Here is a 24,592-nt window from a genome sequence, read left to right on the forward strand (position 1 = left end):
ATAAAATTAATGCCTTTGGTGACAGCAAAAAGTTGGAAATAAACTAATATCCAACCACAGGGACTATTGAGTACTACACAACAAATTATTACAAGGTCATCAAAAAGCCCACAACACTGCAGAAATGTAACCATTGACAGAAAGATGTTCATGATACATTGTTAAATAAACAGAGGCGATTACAAGAGAAAAAGTACAATTGTGCCAATGTCAGTTTCCTGGTTTTGATACTGTGCGATCTTTGTATAAAATATTACCACTGGGGGAAGCTGGGTGAAGGGTGCTCCCCACCTCTCTGTACTATTTCTGCAACTCCCTGTGAGTCTACAATTATTTCAAAAGAAAATGTGAAAACAAGAAAAAGAGGACCTACAGAATAATCCTATTTTTTAGAGATCTCTAACATGTATATGGTAAAAGTTTCACACCTTGGTAGTTAAGACTGCTTTTCTGAATAAGTGAGATGACGGATTTTTCTAGAACCTTTTTTCTTTTCCTTTATTTTTCCCCCCATCTCTTTGTACTTTCTGTAATGGAGCAGTTTTAGGTTTACAGGAAAAATTGAGCAAAAATTATAGAGAATTGCCAGATCCCCTCTATCACCCTCCCCAATTTTCCTTATTTTTTAACATCTTATTTAGTGTAGTACACTTGTTACAATTGACAAGCCAATATTGATACATTATTATTAAACAAAAGCCTCCTGGTGTTGTACATTCTATGGGTTTCGACAACTGTATAATAAGTGTATCCACTATTACAGTATCGTACAGAATAGCAGTTTCACTGCCCCCAAAATCCTATGTGCCCCCCCTCTTATCCTCCTATCCCCTCCGCAACCAATGATTTTTTACTGTCTCCATAGTTTTGTCTTTTCCAGAATGTCATGGAATCACCTGGTATGTGGCCTTTTCAGCTTGGCTTCTTCCACTTAGTGATATGCATTTAAGGTTCCTTCATGTCTTTTCATAGCTTGATAGTTCATTTCTTTTTATCACTGAATAACATCCCATTGTATAGAGGTACCAGTTTGTTTATCTAATGAGCATTTTTTAAAATAAAGGGGGAAAGAAAACCCTTCCCTTAGAAAGGGGTATAAAGCACATTTGAGGGAGATGAGGGAGAACAAAAAGGTGTGTTCAGAGCGGCACCGTACAACAGTGCTGTGCACTGGTGAGGCCGGAGCACAGCGGGCATGCCAGGGCACAGGCATCAGGTTGCCTGGACTGGAAAGGGGCCTGGGGAAGGAGGGGCACCGGCAGGAGGTGCTCAGCGGGAGCCCTGGGCCTCTGGGTCCCGGGAGAGAAGGTGGAGGCACGACAGGTGCAGGAGCGGTTAGATCTTATGTGGCTGCATGTTGACCTGTGTATTGAGGAATTTCCTGCCTAGCTCATGGTGGTTTTCAAACCACTCGTCTACCCTTTCCTGGCAGCTGTGGTCTGGAAAAGCTCATCACCGAGCCATCGTTTTATAAATATGCTGCAAGAATTTCCCAGGAGGCCAGGGGCTCAGAGCCTGGACATTTAGCACCTTCGTGGCCAGACTAGCAAGCTGCTGGCTGTCGCTGGTGCTAGGGTGTAATTCACCAGCCAACAACAGCCTGAAAGCCTGATGCCACTGCATCCCCAGAACCAGGGTAGCTGCGGGACGTGGCAGAGTAGCTGTCCCCTCAGTTCTGAGACTCTCATATCCAGGGATGACTGTGGCCTTAAAGGCCATCTGGTCTACCCTTGGGTGTGCCACTGGGATCTCCACGGTAAGCTGTCTCTCTCTGTCTACCCAGAAGCCCTGGTTTCATGGCACAAGGCCATTTTCCACAGTCAATGAGACATTTGAAGCCATTCAACTGGCACCGTTCCTTTCTCCAGACTAGAGGACTTCCGTGGCCATCCTCCTCTCCCTCAGACTCTCCATCTGCATTGACTAGCCCTGTGTATAGGCAGCTGAAGCCTCTCTCCTTCCAGGGAATCGAGTTTAGGTTTCCCTGTCTCGGTTGTGAGCACACCTCCTGTTTTCTGCCTGGGTTAGTGCCGGGGGATCCATGATTTCCTGGGCTCTTGTCTGCACCCATGCTGCTGGACCCACCCTTTCCATGCTGGGGACAATCCAATCTTCCTCTATTGATCTCACACTAGTTTCGCCGTGTTCCTTTTATGCTCTGATCATCAATTAAAAGATCCTTTCTATTGCCCATGGTCATTTTAGCAAGTGTCCGCTCATTTGGGACTTCCATCTTACCAACGGTTGTTCTAGAGATCCATTCTTGGTGTGGTGCCCTTTTCCTGCTTTTTCCCCCCGATATGGTTGACCTGTGACCACCTTACCAAGACTTAACTTGGGAGGAGACAGTCTTACCACTGGCCCATCAGCTGGTGGGATGCCCCCTTCATTTTGGACTCCAGCCCCCTATCTTGTGTGGACCACCCAGAGCCCACTTAGGAAGGGGGGGATCAGGTGGGGCTCCTTGATGGGCAAAGTGGGCTATGCCTTCCTGGGGCTCCCACCTTGTCCCCTTCCTGCTGGTCCTTCAGGAGCCACACCTGCTCTCTGGGGCCCCTTTCTTTACCACCTGCTACACTGGGTCTTACTGCTCCTGTTGCTCCTGGCGACAGGGGGTCCCATTCATCTTCATAAGCACGACCTTTTATTTATGTTTGGCTGTGTTGGGTCTTCGTTGCTGCGCACGGACTTTCTCTAGTCGAGGCGAGCAGGAGCTACTCTTCGTTGCGGTGTGCGGGGTTCTCACTGCGGTGGCTTCACTTGTTGCGGAGCACGGACTCTAGGCGTGCAGGCTTCAGTAGTTGTGGCACGTGGGCTCAGTAGTTGTGGCTCGCGGGCTCTAGAGCACAGGCTCAGTAGTTGTGGCGCACGGGCCCAGTTGCTCCGCGGCATGTGGGATCTTCCCGGACCAGGGCTCAAACCCGTGTCCCCTGCACTGGCAGGAGGATTCTTAACCACTGCACCACCACTGAAGTTCCAGCACGACCTTTTCTGACCTGAGCTCATGGAAATATTTCCCTCGTGTCAAGTGGGGCTCATGTTCATTTATTGTCAGTCTGGGAACCTAAAGCACTTACAGTCTGTGTGGTGACATAGAACTAGCATTGGGGAAGGTGGAGCTTTGTGCATGGAAGATAGGCAAAGTATACCTGAGTAACAGGCCTGTGGGTGTTCTGCCTGGTGCTGGCACTGATGGAGCTGCCGGAACCTGCTCTGGAGAGCAGGAAGCCGGGATCCACCTTAGAGCAAGATCTGGGCATTGAAATCAAGCATCACGCCTCGGGCAAGTTCTTGGGCTTTTTATTTTGAAATAATTTTAGATTTATGCAAGACTTGCAAATATAGTACACAAAGTTCCCATATACCCTTCACCTGGCTTCCCCTAACATTAGCATCTTACATAACCATGATACATTGATCAGAACTAAGAAGTGAGCATTGGTACATTACTCTTAACTAAACTTCAAGCTTTCTTCAGATTTTCCCAGGTTTTCCACTGGTGCCCTTTTTTCTGGTCCAGGATCCCACATCACGTTTGGTCATCATGCCTCCTTCATTTCTTCCAGTCTGACAGTTTCAGGATCTTTCCTTGTCTTTCATAATGCTGACACTTTTGAATAGTACTGGTCAAGTATTTTGGTATTTTGTAGAATAGCCCTCAGTGTGGGTTTGTCTGATGTTTCCTCATGAGTAGATGATAGATATGTTATGGATTTGGGGGAGGAAGACATCAGAGGTGAAGTGTCCTCATCACATATCAGGGTACATGATGCTAACATGACCCAATGATTCTATTAAAATTGATCATTGGGGCTTCCCTGGTGGCGCAGTGGTTGAGAGTCTGCCTGCCAATGCAGGGGACACGGGTTCAAGCCCTGGTCTGGGAAGATCCCACATGCCGCGGAGCGACTGGGCCCGTGAGCCACAATTGCTGAGCCTGCGCGTCTGGAGCCTGTGCTCCCAAGGAGAGGCCACGATAGTGAGAGGCCCGCGCACAGTGATGAAGAGTGGCCCCCGCTTGCCACAACTAGAGAAAGCCCTCGCACAGAAACGAAGACCCAACACAGCCATAAATAAATAAATAAATAAATAAATTAAAAAAAAAATTGATCATTGGGCATAAGAGGGTCTCTGCCAGATTTCTGCACTACAAAGTTACTATTTTTTCTTTTCCACACTCCCTAGTTAGAAGGGAGTCTTCCTTCTTCCCTCCCTTCCTTCCTTCCTTCCTTCCTTTCTTTCTTCTGCACCTCGTGGCTTGTGGGATCTTAGTTCCCTGACCAGGGATTGAACCCAGGCCCTGGCAGTGAAAGCACTGAGTCCTAACCACTGGACTGCTGGGAATTCCCGGGAGTCACTAAATTCAATCCACACTCATGGGAAGGTGAATTAAGCTCTAGCTCCTGGAGAGCAGGTATCAAATATTTGTGAACATATGTTAAAACCACTACTGTAATTAATAAATATTGGGGGGGGGGTGATATCCTGTTTCTCCTTAAAATTGCTCACAGTTTTTAGCATTCATCACTATGAATCACTATGGCAAAATAACGGTGACTTCTATTCCCCCCATTCCTTCTATATTCATTATTAGGAATTGTTCTATAAGGAAGATGTCCCTTCTCCCTCATTTATTTATTAATTCAATCATTTATTTGTGTTAGTATGGATCCATGAATATTTCTTTTATTCTTTGCATTATAGTGCAATATTACCTTATTTTGTTGCTTAAATTTTTCCAGCTTTGGCTAGTGGGAACTCTTTCAGGTTGGCTCATATGTCCTTTTTGTTTGTTTTAATAGACTATGTTTTTAGAACAGTTTTAGATGTATTAAAAAATTGAGAAGAGAGTAGAGAGAATTCCCATATTCTCCCCACTTAGTTTTCCTTCTTTTTTTTTCCCCCTTTCTTTTTGGCCACACCATGCAGCATGTGGGATCTCAGTTCCTTGACCAGGGATCAAACCCACACCCCCTGCCTGGGAAGCACAGAGTCTTAACCACTGAACCGCCAGGGAAGTCTCCCAGTTTTCCATATTATTAACATCTTACATTACTGTGGTACATTTGTTACAATCAATGAGCCAATATTGACACACTGTTATTAACTAAAGTTCACAGTTTATTTGGATTTCCTCAGTTTCTAGTTAACGTCCCTTTTTTTATCCCAGGATCCAACCAGGGTCACTCATCTTGTCTCCTTAGGCTCCACTTGACTGTGGCAGTTTTTAGACTCTCCTTGTTTTTGACGACCTTGACAGTTTTGAGGAGTACTTGTCAGGTATATTGTAGGATACCTCTGTAGTGGAATTTGTCTGATTTTTTTTCTTAGGGTTAGACTGCGGTTCTGGGTCTTTGGGAGGAAGACCACAGGGGTAAAATGCCATTTTCATCATATCGTATCAAGGGTACACACTATAACGTGACATACCTGTCGATGTTGACCTGGATCACCTGGCTGACGTCATGTTTATCACGTTTCTCTCCTGTAAAGATACTCTTTTTATCCCCTTTCCATACTGTACTCTTTGGAAGGAAGTCACTCTGCACAGCCTACACTTAAGAAGAAAGGAGTTATTCCATAAATTAATTGGAATTCTTCTCCACAGGGGATTTATCTATTGTCCTCCATCTATTTATTTATTAAATAATTTATTTATATCAGTATGGGCTCATGGATATTTATTTTATACTTTGGGTTACAATCCAGTAGGACTTTTTTGTTGTTCAACTTGTTTCATCTTTGGCCATTGGGAGCCCTTCCACTCCACTCCTGTGTCCTTTTGACATACCTCCATTAATATGAGGTTTTGCATGGTTTTTTAAAAATACTTTCCTACTTTCAGGCACTTCAAAATGCTCCAGATTCATCTTGTATTTTTCCTGCCTCAGCCCTAGAATCGGCTGCTTCTCCAAGGAGTGTGGCTCTTTTTATTGAATAATGGTATTTAGATGCTAAGATCTGGCTGCAAGGTATGCTTGCTGTTACTGCTGTATCATGGCTTCTGGTCCCTCTCAGAGGATAAAGCCAGGGAATATATATATATATTAACACATGTATACACGCATATCTATTTTTATTTCTGTATCTATGTATGTGTGTATATTACAGTAAACATAATTTCATACTGATATTTCCTACTCTAATCCAGCACTACAGGGTTCCTTCCAGCATCTCATCTGATTTTAACAGGTTTTATTTTTATGGCAGTAATACACGTTGGATGCTGCAGGAAGGCTGTAGTAAACTGCAGTTATCCCCAGTGCCTTCATCTTCAGTCTTTCATCTCGACATGCCCGTTACCTGCCAGACACTTTGCTACCTGACATTGGTCTCACCCATCAAGATGAGTCGACATGCTGCCAGAATGACTCTTTTGAGCCCCATCTTATGCCTGGATCCGCCCTGAGGCTGCACATAATGGAAGCTAAGGACTAGGGAATTAGGTTTGGCCCTGCTCTGGGGCCTGTTAGCATTGTGATAGTTGAGGCATCAGGCAAAGTTTGGGAAACCCATGAGGTTAGCCTAAGATGACCCGACAGGGTCTCTTGGTCCTCTCGGTCTTGTTTAACTCACGCTCCCCCATTTCAGTATAAAGTAAACTAATAGGGACTTAAGTTAGGACAGTGATGCGTTAGAATCTTTGATGCCTGAACCGCGACACTGGTGAGTATAGTGCACCATTGGGGCTGAGATGAGCGGAGTTAAGAGATGACGTGGCACTGTTTGCAGATGACATGATACTATACATAGAGAATCCTAAAGATGCTACCAGAAAACTACTAGAGCTAATCAATGAATTTGGTAAAGTTGCAGGATACAAAATTAATGCACAGAAATCTCTGGCATTCCTATATACTAACGATGAAAAATCTGAAAGTGAAATCAAGGAAACACTCCCATTTACCATTGCAACAAAAAGAATAAAATATCTAGGAATAAACCTACCTAAGGAGACAAAAGACCTGTATGCAGAAAATTATAAGACACTGATGAAAGAAATTAAAGATGATACAAATAGATGGAGAGATGTACCATGTTCTTGGATTGGAAGAATCAACATTGTGAAAATGACTCTACTACCCAAAGCAATCTACAGATTCAATGCAATCCCTATCAAACTACCACTGGCATTTTTCACAGAACTAGAACAAAAAATTTCACAATTTGTATGGAGACACAAAAGACCCCGAATAGCCAAAGCAATCTTGAGAACGAAAAATGGAGCTGGAGGAATCAGGCTCCCTGACTTCAGACTATACTACAAAGCTACAGTAATCAAGACAGTATGGTACTGGCACAAAAACAGAAAGATAGATCAATGGAACAGGATAGAAAGCCCAGAGATAAACCCACGGACATATGGTCACCTTATCTTTGATAAAGGAGGCAGGAATGTACAGTGGAGAAAGGACAGTCTTTTCAATAAGTGGTGCTGGGAAAACTGGATAGGGACATGTAAAAGTATGAGATTAGATCACTCCCTAACACCATACACAAAAATAAGCTCAAAATGGATTACAGACCTAAATGTAAGGCCAGACACTATCAAACTCTTAGAGGAAAACATAGGCAGAACACTCTATGACATAAATCACAGCAAGATCCTTTTTGACCCACCTCCTAGAGAAATGGAAATAAAGACAAAAATAAACACATGGGACCTAATGAAACTTAAAAGCTTTTGCACAGCAAAGGAAACCATAAACAAGACCAAAAGACAACCCTCAGAATGGGAGAAAATATTTGCAAATGAAGCAACTGACAAAGGATTAATCTCCAAAATTTATAAGCAGCTCATGCAGCTCAATAGCAAAAAAACAAACAACCCAATCCAAAAATGGGCAGAAGACCTAAATAGACATTTCTCCACAGAAGATATACAGACTGCCAACAAACACATGAAAGGATGCTCAACATCTTTACTCATTAGAGAAATGCAAATCAAAACTACAATGAGATATCATCTCACACCAGTCAGAATGGCCATCATCAAAAAATCTAGAAACAATAAATGCTGGAGAGGGTGTGGAGAAAAGGGAACACCCTTGCACTGCTGGTGGGAATGTGAATTAGTACAGCCACTATGGAGAACGGTATGGAGGTTCCTTAAAAGACTAAAAATCGAACTACCCTATGACCCAGCAATCCCACTACTGGGCATATACCCTGAGAAAACCATAATTCAAAAAGAGACATGTACCAAAATGTTCATAGCAGCCCTATTTACAATAGCCCGGAGATGGAAACAACCTAAGTGTCCATCATCGGATGAATGGATAAAGAAGATGTGGCACATATATACAATGGAATATTACTCAGCCATAAAAAGAAATGAAATTGAGCTATTTGTAATGAGGTGGATAGACCTAGAGTCTGTCATACAGAGTGAAGTAAGTCAGAAAGAGAAAGACAAATACTGTATGCTAACACATATATATGGAATTTAAGAAAAAAAAATGTCATGAAGAACATAGGGGTAAGACAGGAATAAAGACACAGACCTACTAGAGAATGGACTTGAGGATATGGGGAGGGGGAAGGGTAAGCTGTGACAAAGTGAAAGAGCGGCATGGACATATATACACTACCAAACGTAAGGTAGATAGCTAGTGGGAAGCAGCTGCATAGCACAGGGAGATCAGCTCGGTGCTTTGTGACCGCCTGCAGGGGTGGGATAGGGAGGGTGGGAGGGAGACGCAAAAGGGAGGGGATATGGAAACATATGTATATGTATAACTGATTAAATTTGTTATAAAGAAAAAAAAAAAAGAGATGACGTGGGCAAGCTTCACTACCGCCTTTGATCTTCCTCTGACATCAAAGCCCATGCGCATCTCCTCTCCTTCGTGGTTCCCTGACCTCCCCGCCCCTCTCTCTTTGCCGTCATCTGGATCATCTGGATCGCTCTCTTTCTGGAATCCTGTACCTGCAGCCCTTCCCTTCTGATCTTCTTTGACTCTTACCCCACCTGCTGTTTGGCCTCACCGAGGCCTCCAGCCCTCCCTGTTACTCTGCCGTGATTCACTTTCTTCCCTGCAGGGCTTAGGCCCGTTGGCCAATCACTCCAGTTACTGGTCGCCAGCACCCTTCGAATCGTCTGCAAAACTAGAGCAACAATTTATTAATTCCCAGTGAACAAAATTCAAAAGCAGAAGTCAACAGTCTCACCCACTGCTTCAGGATGATGGCTGCCGGCAAGACCAGGGAACCCGATGAGCACGAGCCCTTTGCTGCCCTGCATTTGCTGCAAAATGCTTTCTGTGTACCGTCAGAAGCAGTGCTGTGTGGAATACCACGCAATGACTAAGGCATTCTGTAACTTTGTTTTCAGGAGAAGTTTCCCGGGCAGCCAGCATCTGGGTGCCTGCTCCAAGCCAGGCTTGCTCAGAGATGAAGGAGTGGCCCCTGCTGTCACGGAACCCACACCCAGCAGGAGAGACGGACAAGGGCACTGGCATAGACCCAGGGCTGTGGGAACACAGGAAGTGCCTGTAATTCAGACAGAAGGGGACCTGGAGGGCTCCTGGAGGAAGTAGCATCCAAAGGGTGATAGAGGTGGGCAAAGTGTGGAGAGGTATGTACGGGCCGCGTAGCAGGAAGAACAAGGGCATATCCGGGGCACCCCAGGAACTCAGTCTGGACAAAATACGACCAGGGAGGGTATTAAAGAAAGAAAGACAGGCAGGCCTTCAACAGTACCAGGCTTAGTAGAGTGAGCTACTACATGGCTGGATAGCAGAGGGTGTTATAGGGGGAGGTGGGAGGAGCACACTGATTAGATGAGGGGAAGATGCTGTGGGGTGAGGGGAGGTGTCAGGTCACCAGAGTCCAGGGCATACCGGGAGGCAGGCAGGAAGGAAGGACCAGTCACCTGCCCTATGTGAAGGGTCTTGGAGGCCAAAGGGACAAAGCGGGAGCCGTCAGGAGGCAGAGGGTGCGTGCAGGGTGGGGAACGAGGAGACGCAAATAGGCAGCGGGATTAGTGAGAGCAGGGGGGCTGGCCTGAATGAGCAGGCCAGCACTGCAGCCCGGGGGGCCAGAGGGGGCACTGCGAGCCGGAGAGCAGGGAGAACAGACCTGAGAAGACAGAGAAGCCCCAGGAGCCCCGTGCTCGGTAGTGCCAGGCTAGCCCAGCCACAGATGTGCTCAGCCTTTGTAGGACTCTCACCATCTTCCAGGAACCGTCCTGTGCGGGAAGTGAGTGGGGCCCAGGGAGTGCAGAATGAGGCCAAGGTGGAGATGAGCCTCCAGCTCTTGGGCCACCACGGGTAACAGTCCTCTTTTCAGTGACAGGGGAAGATGGACTGGCCAAGGGACATCTGACTGATCCACCTGCCTTCTTGGGCTCGTGAGAAGAGCCCAAGTTCAATCCGCGTTTCTCTGTCCTTTCACTTTCCTGATTGAGTGTGTGGCAGGTGAGGGGTGTCCCGAGCCCCCAGCCATACAGATGGCGGTCAGGGTGGAGATCAAGTCCCAGGACACAAAAGCTCACTGTCTGTGTTTTTGGGGCAGAGGGCGGGGGCGGATTAGGTAGAACGTTGGGTGTTTGCTCTCAGGGTGGGAGTATTGCTTCCCAGGCGGCTAGTGGAGGGGCTCTGATGAGACAATGGGCCTGGTGGACTAACATGGAGAGAATGCTTTGGGCAGAGCGACTTTGCAGGAATATTCATGACTGTGGAAACAGGCAACGGAGATGCTGAGGACCTACATGGTGTGGTCTGGTGTGGGGCCAGTACTCAGGGTTTTTTTTTCTTGGCCACACCCTATGGCATGTGGGATCTTAGTTTCCCAAGCAGGGATCCAACCCGTGCCCCCTGCATTGGAAACGTGGAGTCTTAACCACTGGACCGCCAGGGAAGCCCCACTCAGGCTTTCTTGATGTCAGAAGGATGGTGCAGGATGAGCAAAGGATATAAAATGTCACCTGACAAGTAAACGACTGAGCCCTCCCGCCCCTCACAGGGACCGCAGGGGAACTACCCTGCACACTTTTTCTTGAGCCTCTTTGGCCAGCTGGGTGGGGCCTCTCGTCCCTTGGGACCACCTTGCAGCAGCAGGGGTCATTTTATAGCCAAAGGGCCCGGGTGCACTCTGGAGACCATCATTCTTATCCATCCAAGTAACTGCAGACTGGGCGAGCCCTCCCTCCCCTGCCCTAGAAGGTTTAGGAGCTCGGGACTCAACTGTCCCAAGGTCAAACCCCATCTTTGCCCTTGCATGACATGCGTGACTTTCTGCAAGTTGCTTACTGTCTTTCTGCCTATTTCTTCATCTGTAAAATGGGACCATAATAACCTACCCATAGGGCTGCTGTGAGACTAAGTGAACTATACACATAAAGCTATCACAGCGCCTGGCACTGAGAGCATTTAATAACTGTTACAATTTTCTACATGTGATACCAATCTCACCCAGAGGGAACACCTCCAGCATAAAGCCCACCAGTCGTCTCACATCTGCATTTTCAAGGTCCGGTGCGTGAAGGTTACCGACCCACTGGACTGGGCCTACACTGACTACATTTGAACCCCAGATCCTCCGGGAGGACTTCCTTCCTCCCTGGCCCCCCAGGATGCTAGAGCTCCATTCAGTTCTCCCACCACACTCTGTACACCTCACTTGCTGTGTTCTGGAGCTTCTGCCCTCCAGCCTGAGCTCCTCAAGGGTACAGCCCCAGACTGCCTATTCATCTATCACCATAGCCGCAACACTGCCCAACCACTGCCCCCCTCCGCCCCAGGAGGCGAGTGTTTGTTGGATGAATATTCTGAGGACAGCAGAAGCCCCCTGTGGGCTCTGTTCTCTTGGAGCTGACACATCAGCTAGCTGTACTTCTATGAATTCTTGGAACGGAGATGGGTTATGTGTCCAAGATATTTGAGTCAAAATGATCTTGGAGGTGAGCTCAGTGTAATGGTCACATGGAACTAAGCTTGGAGGATGTGACACTTAACACCAAGCAGGACTGTAGCCAAGGGAAAGTGGACCCCATGGTCAGAGATATGAGATGAGAAATACCAAAATGTGGACAATCCAGGTGGCCAAAGCTCAAAGAAAAGAAACAGGGCTGGATTCGTTCCACTGCCCTTTGGCAAATCATGAAAGTCGATGCATATTCTGGATGTGGATTTGCATTCCTTGCCCATACTGCTTTTCCCATCGTGACCATCTGTGGACTAATGGAATGCCTTATTCACAAGCATGGTATTCCACGTTACTTTTCATCGAGAAACTCATTTCACAGCAAATGAAGTGAGGCAATGGACTTGTGACCCTATGATCCACAGGTTTTACATCCTTCACTACCTTTACAGCCTTCACTACCCAGTGGCAGAAGCATCTGGGTAAACAGATTTGGAATGGCCCATTGAAGACTCAGTTACGGCGCCATTTGTCCTGAAAGGACAGAGGTGTCTTAGAGGTGGCAGTATATGCTTGCACGAGTCTCTCCCATAACCAGAATCCATGTGCCCAGGCATCAAGGAATAGAGGTGGGAGCGGTTCCTCTCACCAGTCCCCTCAACAAGGAGGTCTGTGCCTACCAGGGGACACAGAAATGGCTCCATCGGACTGCAAGTTGCCACTCACCTGGCTATTCTGGGCTGTTCAGGACACTGAACCAACAAGCAAATAAGGGGATTATTCTACTGCCTGAGGAGCGTCCTCAAGGGGAAACCTGGGCGCTGCTACACAAAAGGGGTACGGAGGACTGGCTGGAAGCCAGAGAGGCCTGTAGGGTCTCTTTTAGAAATAGCAAGAATGAATGGAAAACTGTAGTAAGTAAAGGCTGGATGGTTAACTCAGATCTTTCAGGAATAAAGGTTTGGATCAACCAAACCAAATCAAGAATCCTGACCAGCTGAGATCCTCGCTGAGAGCGAAAGAAATAGAGTCCGTCGTGGAAAAGGAAGTTACAAATGAGTATCGGCTCCAGCCTCATGATAGTTACAGACTCTACATAGTCTTGCTTGTTACGTGTAAACGCACATAATTTTCCTCTTTCCTCGTTATTTCATGCAAGTTTTGGGGAAGTTTTTCCCCTTTAGTTTCGTTGTTCTATGTTCTATTCAGATGAGCTTGTGACTGAACTGGAGGAATCAGCGTAGCCCAGAGACCCACGCTCACTGCTGAGCATTACATTTCCTGTTTGCGGAGCGGCTAAGACCGTCTTACAATTAGTTGTAAGTTGGGCAGAAACCGAGTTGCTTTTGTAATACTACTAAAGTCCAAATATGTGTAGAAGGGTATGTGTGGATGCTGAGTGGCTAAAGGGGAGGACTGTACCAATGACTAAGCCCTTACCTCTCAGTTTCACACTCACTGTTTTTAACTGTTTTTGTGATACTGGGCATAGACCTGGACACAATTCTACTTTGCCAGCTGGCAGACCATTGGATTCCCCCAACAGGGTGCACTTCAGTGCTGGAGGAAGGAAAAGGGACGAGCTCCAGCCTCACCTCTGCAACAGCAGCGTGTTCCCACAGCTGAATTCAGCTGCCGCTCCCAACAAGCTCAGACCAGCTTCCTTCCGCCCTCAGACACCAGCATCAGGTGAGCAGCACCTCAGTACCTCAGAGGCACCTCCCCCTGGAGTCACTACTGCCTTGGTTTTTTAGTGTCTCCTTTAGGCCTTTTTAACGACTGAGTCAACAATTCTACCATATTGTTAAAATAACTTGCATGGTTTCTGCTTCCACTTGGACTGTGACTGATATACACGGAAAGGAAATTTCTATATATTGAAATGAAGTCTCAAAACTACAGTTTTAAATCTTTCATCAACAGTCACTGAGGCTCTGCATAAGTTTCATTCTCCCATGGTATTTCACATGGGCACTGGTCATTGGAATGCCCCACTTGTCCATTTTTGGGCTAAATAAAGCATTCCAAGCTGAGTTCCGGGGAAGATGGCGGAAGAGTAAGACGCGGAGATCACCATCCTCCCCACAGATACATCAAAAATACATCTACATGTGGAACAAATCCTACAGAACACCTACTGAACGCTGGCAGAAGACCTCCCAAAAGGCAAGAAACTCCCCCCACGTACCTGGGTAGGACAAAAGAAAAAAGAATAAACAGAGACAAAAGGACAGGGACGGGACCTGCACCAGTGGGAGGGAGCCGTGAAGGAGGAAAGGTTTCCACACACCAGGAGCCCCTTCGAGGGCGGAGACTGCGGGGGGCAGAGGGGAAACCTTCCGAGTCGCGGAGGAGAACGCAGCAACAGGGGTGCGGAGGGAAAGGCGGAGAGATTCCCGCACAGAGGATCGGTGCCGACCGGCACTCACCAGCCCGAGAGGCGTGTCTGCTCACCCGCCGGGGCGGGCGGGGCTGGGAGCTGAGGCTCGGGCTTTGGTCGGAGCGCAGGGAGAGGACTGGGGTTGGCGGCGTGAACACAGCCTGAAGGGGTTAGTGCACCGCGGCTAGCCGGGAGGGAGTCCGGGGAAAAGTCTGGAGCTGCCGAAGAGACAAGGGACTTTTTCTTGCCTCTTTGTTTCCTGGTGCGCGAGGAGAGGGGATTAAGAGCGCTGCTTAAAGGAGCTCCGGGCGCGAGCCGCGGCTAAAGGCGCGGACCCCAGAGACGGGCATGAGACGCGAAGGCTGCTGCTACCGCCACCAAGAAGCCTATGGGCAAGCACAGGTCACTGTCCACGCCCCCCTTCCAGGGAGCCTGTGCAGCCTGCCACTGCCAGGGTCCCGGGATCCAGGGACGGCTTCCCCGGGAGAGCACACGGCATGCCTCCGGCTGGTGCAACATCACGTTGGCCTCTTGCCGCCGCAGGCTCGCACCGCCTCCGTACCCCTCCCTCCCCCCGGCCTGAGTGAGCCAGAGCCCCCGAATCAGCGGCTCCTTTAACCCCGTCCTGCATGAGCGAAGAACAGACGCCCTCCAGCGACCTACACGCAGCGGCAGGGCCAAATCCAAAGCTGAGCCCCGGGAGCTGTGTGAACAAAGAAGAGAAAGGGAAATCTCTCCCAGCAGCCTCAGAAGCAGCGAATTAAATCTCCACAATCAACTTGATGTACCCTGCATCTGTGGAATACCTGAATAGACAACGAATCATCCCAAACTAAGGAGGTGGGCTCTGAGAGCAAGATTTATGATTTATTCCCCTTTTCCTCTTTTTGTGTGTATGTGTATGCTTCTGTGTGAGATTTTGTCTGTATAGCTTTGCTTCCACCATTTGTCCCAGGGTTCTATCCGTCCTTTTTTTAAATAATTATTTTTTATTTAATAACTTTATTATATTTTATCATACTTTATTTTATTTTACTTTATCTTCTTGCCTTTTTTCCTTCCTTCCCTCCTTCCTTCCCTCCTTCCTCCCTTCCCCCCTTCCTCCCTCCCTCCCTCCTTTCTTTCTTTCTTTCTTCTACTAATTCTTTCCTTCTACTTTTCCTCCTTTTTATTCTGAGCCATGTGGATGAAAGGTCCTTGGTGCTGCAGCCAGGAGTCAGTGCTGTGCCTCTGAGGTGGGAGAGCCAACTTCAGGACACTGGTCCACAAGAGACCTCCTAGCTCCACATAATATCAAATGGCGAAAATCTTCCAGAGATCTCCATCTCAACACCAGCACCCAGCTTCACTCAACGACCAGCAAGCTACAGTGCTGGACACCCTATGCCAAACAACTAGCAAGACAGGAACACAACCCCACCCATTAGCAGAGAGGCTGCCTAAAATCATAAAAAGTCCACAGACACCCCAAAACACACCACCAGATATGGACCTGCCCACCAGAAAGACAAGATCCAGCCTCATCCACCAGAACACAGGCACTAGTCCGCTCCACCAGGAAGCCTACACAACCCACTGAACCAACCTTAGCCACTGGGGACAGACACCAGAAACAACGGGAACTACGAACCTGCAGCCTGCAAAAAGGAGACCCCAAACACAGTAAGATAAGCAAAATGAGAAGACAGAAAAACACACAGCAGGTGAAGGAGCAAGATAAAAACCCACCAGACCTAACAAATGAAGAGGAAATAGGCAGTCGACCTGAAAAAGAATTCAGAATAATGTTAGTAAAGATGAACCAAAATCTTGGAAATAGAATAGACAAAATGCAAGAAACAGTTAACAAGGACCTAGAAGAACTAAAGATGAAACAAGCAACAATGAACAACACAATAAATGAAATTAAAAATACTCTAGATGGGATCAATAGCAGAATAACTGAGGCAGAAGAATGGATAAGTGACGTGGAAGATAAAATAGTGGAAATAACTACTGCAGAGCAGAAGAAAGAAAAAAGAATGAAAAGAACTGAGGACAGTCTCAGAGACCTCTGGGACAACATTAAATGCACCAACATTCGAATTATAGGGGTTCCAGAAGAAGAAGAGAAAAAGAAAGGGACTGAGAAAATATTTGAAGAGATTATAGTTGAAAACTTCCCTAATATGGGAAAGGAAATAGTTAATCAAGTCCAGGAGGCACAGAGAGTCCCATACAGAATAAATCCAAGGAGAAATATGCCAAGACACATATTAATCAAACTGTCAAAAATTAAATACAAAGAAAACATATTAAAAGCAGCAAGGGAAAAACAACAAATAACACACAAGGGAATCCCCATAAGGTTGACAGTTGATCTTTCAGCAGAAACTCTGCAAGCCAGAAGGGACTGGCAGGACATATTTAAAGTGATGAAGGAGAAAAACCTGCAACCAAGATTACTCTACCCAGCAAGGATCTCATTCAGATTTGATGGAGAAATTAAAACGTTTACAGACAAGCAAAAGCTGAGAGAGTTCAGCACCACCAAACCAGCTTTACAACAAATGCTAAAGGAACTTCTCTAGGCAAGAAACACAAGAGAAGGAAAAGACCTACAATAACGAACCCCCCAAAATTAAGGAAATGGGAATAGGAACATACATATCGATAATTACCTTAAATGTAAATGGACTAAATGCTCCCACCAAAAGACACAGATTGGCTGAATGGATACAAAAACAAGACCCATATATATGCTGTCTACAGGAGACCCACTTCAGACCTAGAGACACATACAGACTGAAAGTAAGGGGATGGAAAAAGATATTCCATGCAAATAGAAACCAAAAGAAAGCTGGAGTAGCAATTCTCATATCAGACAAAATAGACTTTAAAATAAAGACTACTAAAAAAGACAAAGAAGAACACTACATAATGATCAAGGGATCAATCCAAGAAGAAGATATAACAATTGTAAATATTTATGCACCCAACATAGGAGCACCTCAATACATAAGGCAAATACTAACAGCTATAAAAGGGGAAATCGACAGTAACACATTTATAGTAGGGGACTTTAACACCCCACTTTCACCAATGGACAGATCATCCAAAATGAAAATAAATAAGGAAACACAAGCTTTAAATGATACATTAAACAAGATGGACTTAATTGATATTTATAGGACATTCCATCCAAAAACAACAGAATACACATTTTTCTCAAGTGCTCATGGAACATTCTCCAGGATAGATCATATCTTGGGTCTCAAATCAAGCCTTCATAAACTTAAGAAAATTGAAATTGTATCAAGTATCTTTTCCGACCACAACGCTATGAGACTAGATATCAATTACAGGAAAAGATCTGTAAAAAGTACAAACACATGGAGGCTAAACAACACACTACTTAATAACGAAGTGATCACTGAAGAAATCAAAGAGGAAATTAAAAAATACCTAGAAACAAATGACAATGGAGACACGACGACCCAAAACCTATGGGATGCAGCAAAAGCAGTTCTAAGAGGGAAGTTTATAGCAATACAATCCCACCTTAAGAAACAGGAAACATCTCGAATAAACAACCTAACCTTGCACCTAAAACAATTAGAGAAAGAAGAACAAAAACACCCCAAAGTTAGCAGAAGGAAAGAAATCATAAAAATCAGACCAGAAATAAATGAAAAATGAAGGAAACGATAGCAACGATCAATAAAACTAAAAGCTGGTTCTTTGAGAAGATAAACAAAATTGATAAACCATTAGCCAGACTCATCAAGAAAAAAAGGGAGAAGACTCAGATCAATAGAATTAGAAATGAAAAAGGAGAAGTAACAACTGACACTGCAGAAATACAAAGGATCATGAGAGATTACTACATGCAACTATATGCCACTAAAATGGACAACCTGGAAGAAATGGACAAATTCTTAGAAATGCACAACCTGCCAAGACTGAATCAGGAAGAAATAGAAAATATGAACAGACCAATCACTAGCACTGAAATTGAAACTGTGATAAAAAATCTTCCAACAAACAAAAGCCCAGGACCAGATGGCTTCACAGGCGAATTCTATCAAACATTTAGAAAAGAGCTAACACCTATCCTTCTCAAACTCTTCCAAAATATAGCAGAGGGAGGAACACCACCAAACTCATTCTACGAGGCCACCATCACCTTGATACCAAAACCAGACAAGGATGTCACAAAGAAAGAAAACTAAAGGCCAATATCACTGATGAACATACATGCAAAAATCCTCAACAAAATACCAGCAAACAGAATCCAACAGCACATTAAAAGGATCATACACCATGATCAAGTGGGGTTTATTCCAGGAATGCAAGCATTCTTCAATATATGCAAATCAATCAACGTGATACACCATATTAACAAATTGAAGGAAAAAAACCATATGATCATCTCAATAGATGCAGAGAAAGCTTTCGACAAAATTCAACACCCATTTATGATAAAAACCCTGCAGAAAGTAGGCATAGAGGGAACTTTCCTCAACATAATAAAGGCCATATATGACAAACCCACAGCCAGCATCGTCCTCAATGGTGAAAAACTGAAACCATTTCCACTAAGATCAGGAACGAGACAAGGATGCCCACTCTCACCACTCTTATTCAACATAGTTTTGGAAGTTTTAGCAACAGCAATCAGAGAAGAAAAGGAAATAAAAGGAATCCAAATCAGAAAAGAAGAAGTAAAGCTGTCACTGTTTGCAGATGACATACTATACATAGAGAATCCTAAAGATGCTACCAGAAAACTACCAGAGCTAATCAGTGAATTTGGTAAAGTAGCAGGATACAAAATTAATGCACAGAAATCTCTGGCATTCCTATATACTAATCATGAAAAATCTGAAAGTGAAATCAAGAAAACACTCCCATTTATCATTGCAACAAAAAGAATAAAATATCTAGGAATAAACCTACCTAAGGAGACAAAAGACCTGTATGCAGAAAATTATAAGACACTGATGAAAGAAATTAAAGATGATACAAATAGATGGAGAGATATACCATGTTCTTGGATCAGAAGAATCAACATTGTGAAAATGACTCTACTACCCAAAGCAATCTACAGGTTCAATGCAATCCCTATCAAACTACCACTGGCATTTTTCACAGAACTAGAACAAAAAATTTCACAATTTGTATGGAAACACAAAAGACCCTGAATAGCCAAAGCAATCTTGAGAACGAAAAATGGAGCTGGAGGAATCAGGCTCCCTGACTTCATACTATACTACAAAGCTATAGTAATCAAGACAGTATTGTACTGGCACAAAAACAGAAAGATAGATCAATGGAACAGGATAGAAAGCCCAGAGATAAACCCATGCACATATGGTCACCTTATCTTTGATAAAGGAGGCAGGAATGTACAGTGGAGAAAGGACAGTCTCTTCAATAAGTGGTGCTGGGAAAACTGGATAGGGACATGTAAAAGTATGAGATTAGATCACTCCCTAACACCATACACAAAAATAAGCTCAAAATGGATTACAGACCTAAATGTAAGGCCAGACACTATCAAACTCTTAGAGGAAAACATAGGCAGAACACTCTATGACATAAATCACAGCAAGATCCTTTTTGACCCACCTCCTAGAGAAATGGAAATAAAGGCAAAAATAAACACATGGGACCTAATGAAACTTAAAAGCTTTTGCACAGCAAAGGAAACCATAAACAAGACCAAAAGACAACCCTCAGAATGGGAGAAAATATTTGCAAATGAAGCAACTGACAAAGGATTAATCTCCAAAATTTATAAGCAGCTCATGCAGCTCAATAGCAAAAAAACAAACAACCCAATCCAAAAATGGGCAGAAGACCTAAATAGACATTTCTCCACAGAAGATATACAGACTGCCAACAAACACATGAAAGAATGCTCAACGTCTTTAATCATTAGAGAAATGCAAATCAAAACTACAATGAGATATCATCTCACACCAGTCAGAATGGCCATCATCAAAAAATCTAGAAACAATAAATGCTGGAGAGGGTGTGGAGAAAAGGGAACACTCTTTCACTGCTGGTGGGAATGTGAATTGGTACAGCCGCTATGGAGAACAGTATGGAGGTTCCTTAAAAAACTACAAATAGAACTACCATATGACCCAGCAATCCCACTACTGGGCATATACCCTGAGAAAACCATAATTCAAAAAGAGTCATGTACCAAAATGTTCATTGCAGCCCTATTTACAATAGCCAGGACATGGAAGCAACCTAAGTGTCCATCATCGGATGAATGGATAAAGATGTGGCAATGGCAATACAATGGAATATTACTCAGCCATAAAAAGAAACGAAATTGAGTTATTTGTACTGAGGTGGATGGACCTAGAGTCTGTCATACAGAGTGAAGTAAGTTAGAAAGAGAAAAGCAAATACCGTATGCTAACACATGTATATGGAATCTAAGAAAAAAAAAAGGTCATGAAGAACCTAGGGGTAAGATGCGAATGGAGACACAGACCTACTAGAGAATGGACTTGAGGATGTTGGGAGGGGGAAGGGTAAGCTGTGACAAAGTGAGAGAGTGGCGTGGACATATATATACACTACCAAACGTAGAATAGAGCTAGTGGGAAGCAGCCGCATAGCACAGGGAGATCAGCTCGGTGCTTTGTGACCACCTAGAGGGGTGGGATAGGGAGGGTGGGAGGGAGGGAGACGCAAGAGGGAAGAGATATGGGAACATGTGTATATGTATAACTGATTCACTTTGTTATAAAGCAGAAACTAACACACCATTGTAAAGCAATTATACTCCAATAAAGATGTTTAAAAAAAAAAAGTAAATTATCAAGGAATAGAGGTGGCCTGGGGTGATTTCTTACTTCCAAATCTAAACCTTCCTTTGAACTCCCTTCCATTCCAATATTCCTCGTCCTAAATTTAGAAGAATTAGAATTAACAACTATATTTTGATATTAAAAATGTAAATTGCGGGCTTCCCTGGTGGCGCAGTGGTTGAGAGTCTGCCTGCCGATGCAGTGGACACGGGTTTGTGCCCCCGTCCGGGAGGATCCCACATGCCGCGGAGCGGCAAGGCCCGTGAGCCATGGCCACCGAACCTGCGCGTCCGGAGCCTGTGCTCTGCAACAGGAGAGGCCACAACAGTGAGAGGCCCGCATACCAAAAAAAAAAAAAAAAAAAAAGTAAATTGCTATGGCAACGATTAATGTCAATCAGAGAATAGTTTTATGATGCACTTATGTCAATGATACTGCAGTGTCTGGACTATTCCACATTATTTTGTTCTGGAATGCGTTTAAAATGAAGACCCATGCACTGAAGGGCAGAAGCAGCAGTAACAAACGACCCGTGTCCCCATTTCCATTGCATTCAAGAGTCCACAACCAGGTTCTTGCTGATGTTCTCCATTTATTACTGCAGTACACAACTGCTCTGAAAGTGCAGCACTGACTCACTCCTGTCACAGCTTCTGCTCCTCCACTGGCTTACACCTGGAAATTCATTCTTAGAGCATCGTGGACCACAAGCTTCTCTCTGGGTGGGAAATTATTGTCACTGCCAATGTCACAGGGAAACACACACACACACGTGAGTAGAGGGGTAAGATGAGAAGAGCCCTGGAGAGGAGTGGGGACCAGTTTCTGAGGGGTCCTGGAAACAGCCTGCCTGTGCAAAGGGGACAGTGACGCCCCACCTCCCAGCAGCAACCTGACATGTCTACTAGGTTGGCTCTGGTGCACCTTTTCTCCTTCGTCTCTAGAACTGGTGATACTGTAACCGTAACTGTGTCCTATCTCAGTGTAGCAGAGGCGCATGGAGTCAAAAAGAGTTGAAAAGACCTCGCAAGCTAACGTGGAAAACAGGTGGCTTGGAAAAACTGACTCTTCAATCCCCGATTTAAAGCTGTTAGGCAGATCTGGAGAGCTCTGGGGGTAAGATGCTGCCTAGCAGAAATAACTCTTGCTCTAGCCAGCATGTGTTTGATGGGAAAAAAAATAACTTTTGAATACCGCAAAGAAAAGGTTGGCGGGGGAGGCATGTGCAGCTCTAGAAAACACAAGAGATTAAAAAATCTGAACAAATGAGATAAAAGAAAAAAGTAAACACAAATATGGACAATACACCATAACACTCGGCCTGACGAAACCCTCACTCACGAACATTATACACATATGCACCCACACTCACACACTAATAATAGGCAGACACCCAAAGGAGGGCAAATCCAAACATCTGCTCTCTTTGGAATCTTCATGGCAAATCTGAGTTTAGGCAAAAGTGAAGACCTCCCTGGGTCTAAACTCAGAAGGCAGCCTTTGCTCTCCATTTTAGCCAATGTTACTCCGATATTTGAGCCCTTCACAACTGTCTGGGCACTAGAATTTATTCTTCATATTCCTGGAGTTTAAGTCACTGCTAGATCTTATCTGATCTAACTTCACTTGTAATGGAAGCACCTCCCTTTTGGCTCTATACTCCCGTTCTTTTAGGAAAAAACATCCCAAGACAGTGGGTAATTCCAGGGCGTTCAGGAGTTGGAAAGTAGGCAGACAGTAATATAAATACAATAAGGAAATGCCTGTTACTCTCATATGATTTCTCTGCGACCAGGTGGCTAAGGCCCCCTGGCCTGCAAGGATAGGTTTTAGGAGAGGCCTTAATTTAAGGTACTGCGATCCCTGCTCACAAGAGCCAAGTAAGACGGTGCTCCTTGGAGGTTGCCGTAGGACTGGTCCTCGGTACTTATTTCAACCCTAGGTGCTCTTTGACCTCTCTGATTTCAGTCCTTCTGGAGTCAGATCACCCAGCTTCTCTGAAGTGTGCCTGGTCACTTTCAGAGCCTGCCGGCAGCAGCTGCAAGGTTTCTGTCCAGGCATCCTGGATCGGCACGCATCTGCTAACACGTACACCAGGTGATGAGGACTGAAAGTAGGTTTCTCCAACCACTGCAGACAGGTATAGCCATGCAAAGAAAGCCATCCATCATGGTCACCTTTTCTTCAGATGTCCCAGTTTCCGGATCATAGAATTCACCATATTGTGTTAATACCTGGCAACAACCAGCTTTTGCTTTCCTTCCTCAATCAGAGGCATGCAAGAGCCCAGAGAAACAGGCTGGACACACAGGCCCTGCTCATCTGGGAAAACGGTTTCAGAAACTGCCCTCAGCTCCTACTCCTGTACTTGGAAACTCTATTATAACCTAGCTCCTCATTAAACTGGATTCTGCTCCGGTTTAACTTATGAAGTCATACCTTCTAAGTCGCCTCAGTGAAACCAGTGTAGCCCACTGGATTAAACTTCTAAGTGCAGCAGTGCCTAAAAGGAAAGAGTCCCACAGGAGGGAAGACTGGAGGGCATAAGGCAGGAGACAATACAAAATCAGTAACACATTTTCCGAAAGTGGTGGGCTTGGGGGAAGAGGGGCGTGAAATAAACAAAACGTCCCAATAATTTAATGGCAGATCTAGAAGACAGCATTTATAGCTATTCCGGGACTCTCCAACAAAAAGCTCTTCCTGGATGCACAGACATTCATAATACTGATCACGCTCAGTTGACAGCTCTGGCTTGTACACGTGGTCACGACGCCCTTTGTACAGCAGAGGAGAGCACGACAGGGTGCCCAGGAGGCATCTGGGCAGCACACAGAAAAAGGAAAGGCTGAACTCCCCTAACAGAACCCCATTAAAAAAAAACTTTGTCTATTACAAAGTCACGTTTTCCATTTTTTCCGCTTTATAAAGTCAGCGATGCTGGAGGGTGTCTAGCGGAATCCGTCCTCCAGGAATGAGTGCAAAAGGGGAGCACGAGGCTCAGGGACGTCCCCTCAGTGAGCAGATGGAAGGGTCAGCCGGAGACCTCCCATCCGTTTCGGACAAACACACACATACAGAAAAGGATTATTGCCAGCTTGTGTACTTTCACAATGTGATTTTTGTATTTCGAAAGCTTGAATTGTCCCTGAAAGAAAAAAATGGGAGAAAAGAGAGCATTCAATACACAGGTCATCTCTAGGCAACACACACACACACACACACACACACACACACGGAAACCTGGCCTCGGCAGCTCTCGGGCCCTCCTGACACCCCAGGACCTTCCTTCCTTGCTCATCTAATGCCAACACAGCAACCTGCCTCCCAAGTCCCTTCAACCACTTGGACTCAACTGGTTGCAATTACAAAAGGTCAGGAACAACCCAAACGCGTGTCAACAGGGGACTAAAAATTAATTAATAGGGGACTAAATATTAAAGGGATACTGTGCAGCTTAAAAAAAAGAAAGGAAAAGAAACTCTCTACTAATATAGAAAGATCGCCACGAGAAACTGCTAACAACAGTAAGGTG

General features: G+C 45.1%; 1 protein-coding gene across 2 annotated transcripts in view; it reads right to left on the reverse strand.

The window, feature by feature from the left end:
* Positions 1-21,412: 21,412 nt before the first annotated feature.
* EIF4E2 (eukaryotic translation initiation factor 4E family member 2) overlaps positions 21,413-24,592 on the reverse strand; it is a 29,022-nt gene continuing 25,842 nt past the window's right edge. Inside the window, exon 7 of one of the 2 annotated variants that reach the window (XM_082631006.1) lies at positions 21,413-24,205. In XM_082631006.1, coding sequence (XP_082487132.1) covers positions 24,166-24,205 — 40 coding nt within the window. In that variant the 3' untranslated portion in view covers positions 21,413-24,165. The remainder of the gene's footprint in view (positions 24,206-24,592) is intronic. The other variant, XM_082631005.1, reaches the window with a different exon arrangement.

The sequence above is a fragment of the Mesoplodon mirus genome, assembly GCF_964341445.2.
Source record: "Mesoplodon mirus genome assembly, chromosome: 8".
Classification (NCBI taxonomy): domain Eukaryota; kingdom Metazoa; phylum Chordata; class Mammalia; order Artiodactyla; family Ziphiidae; genus Mesoplodon; species Mesoplodon mirus.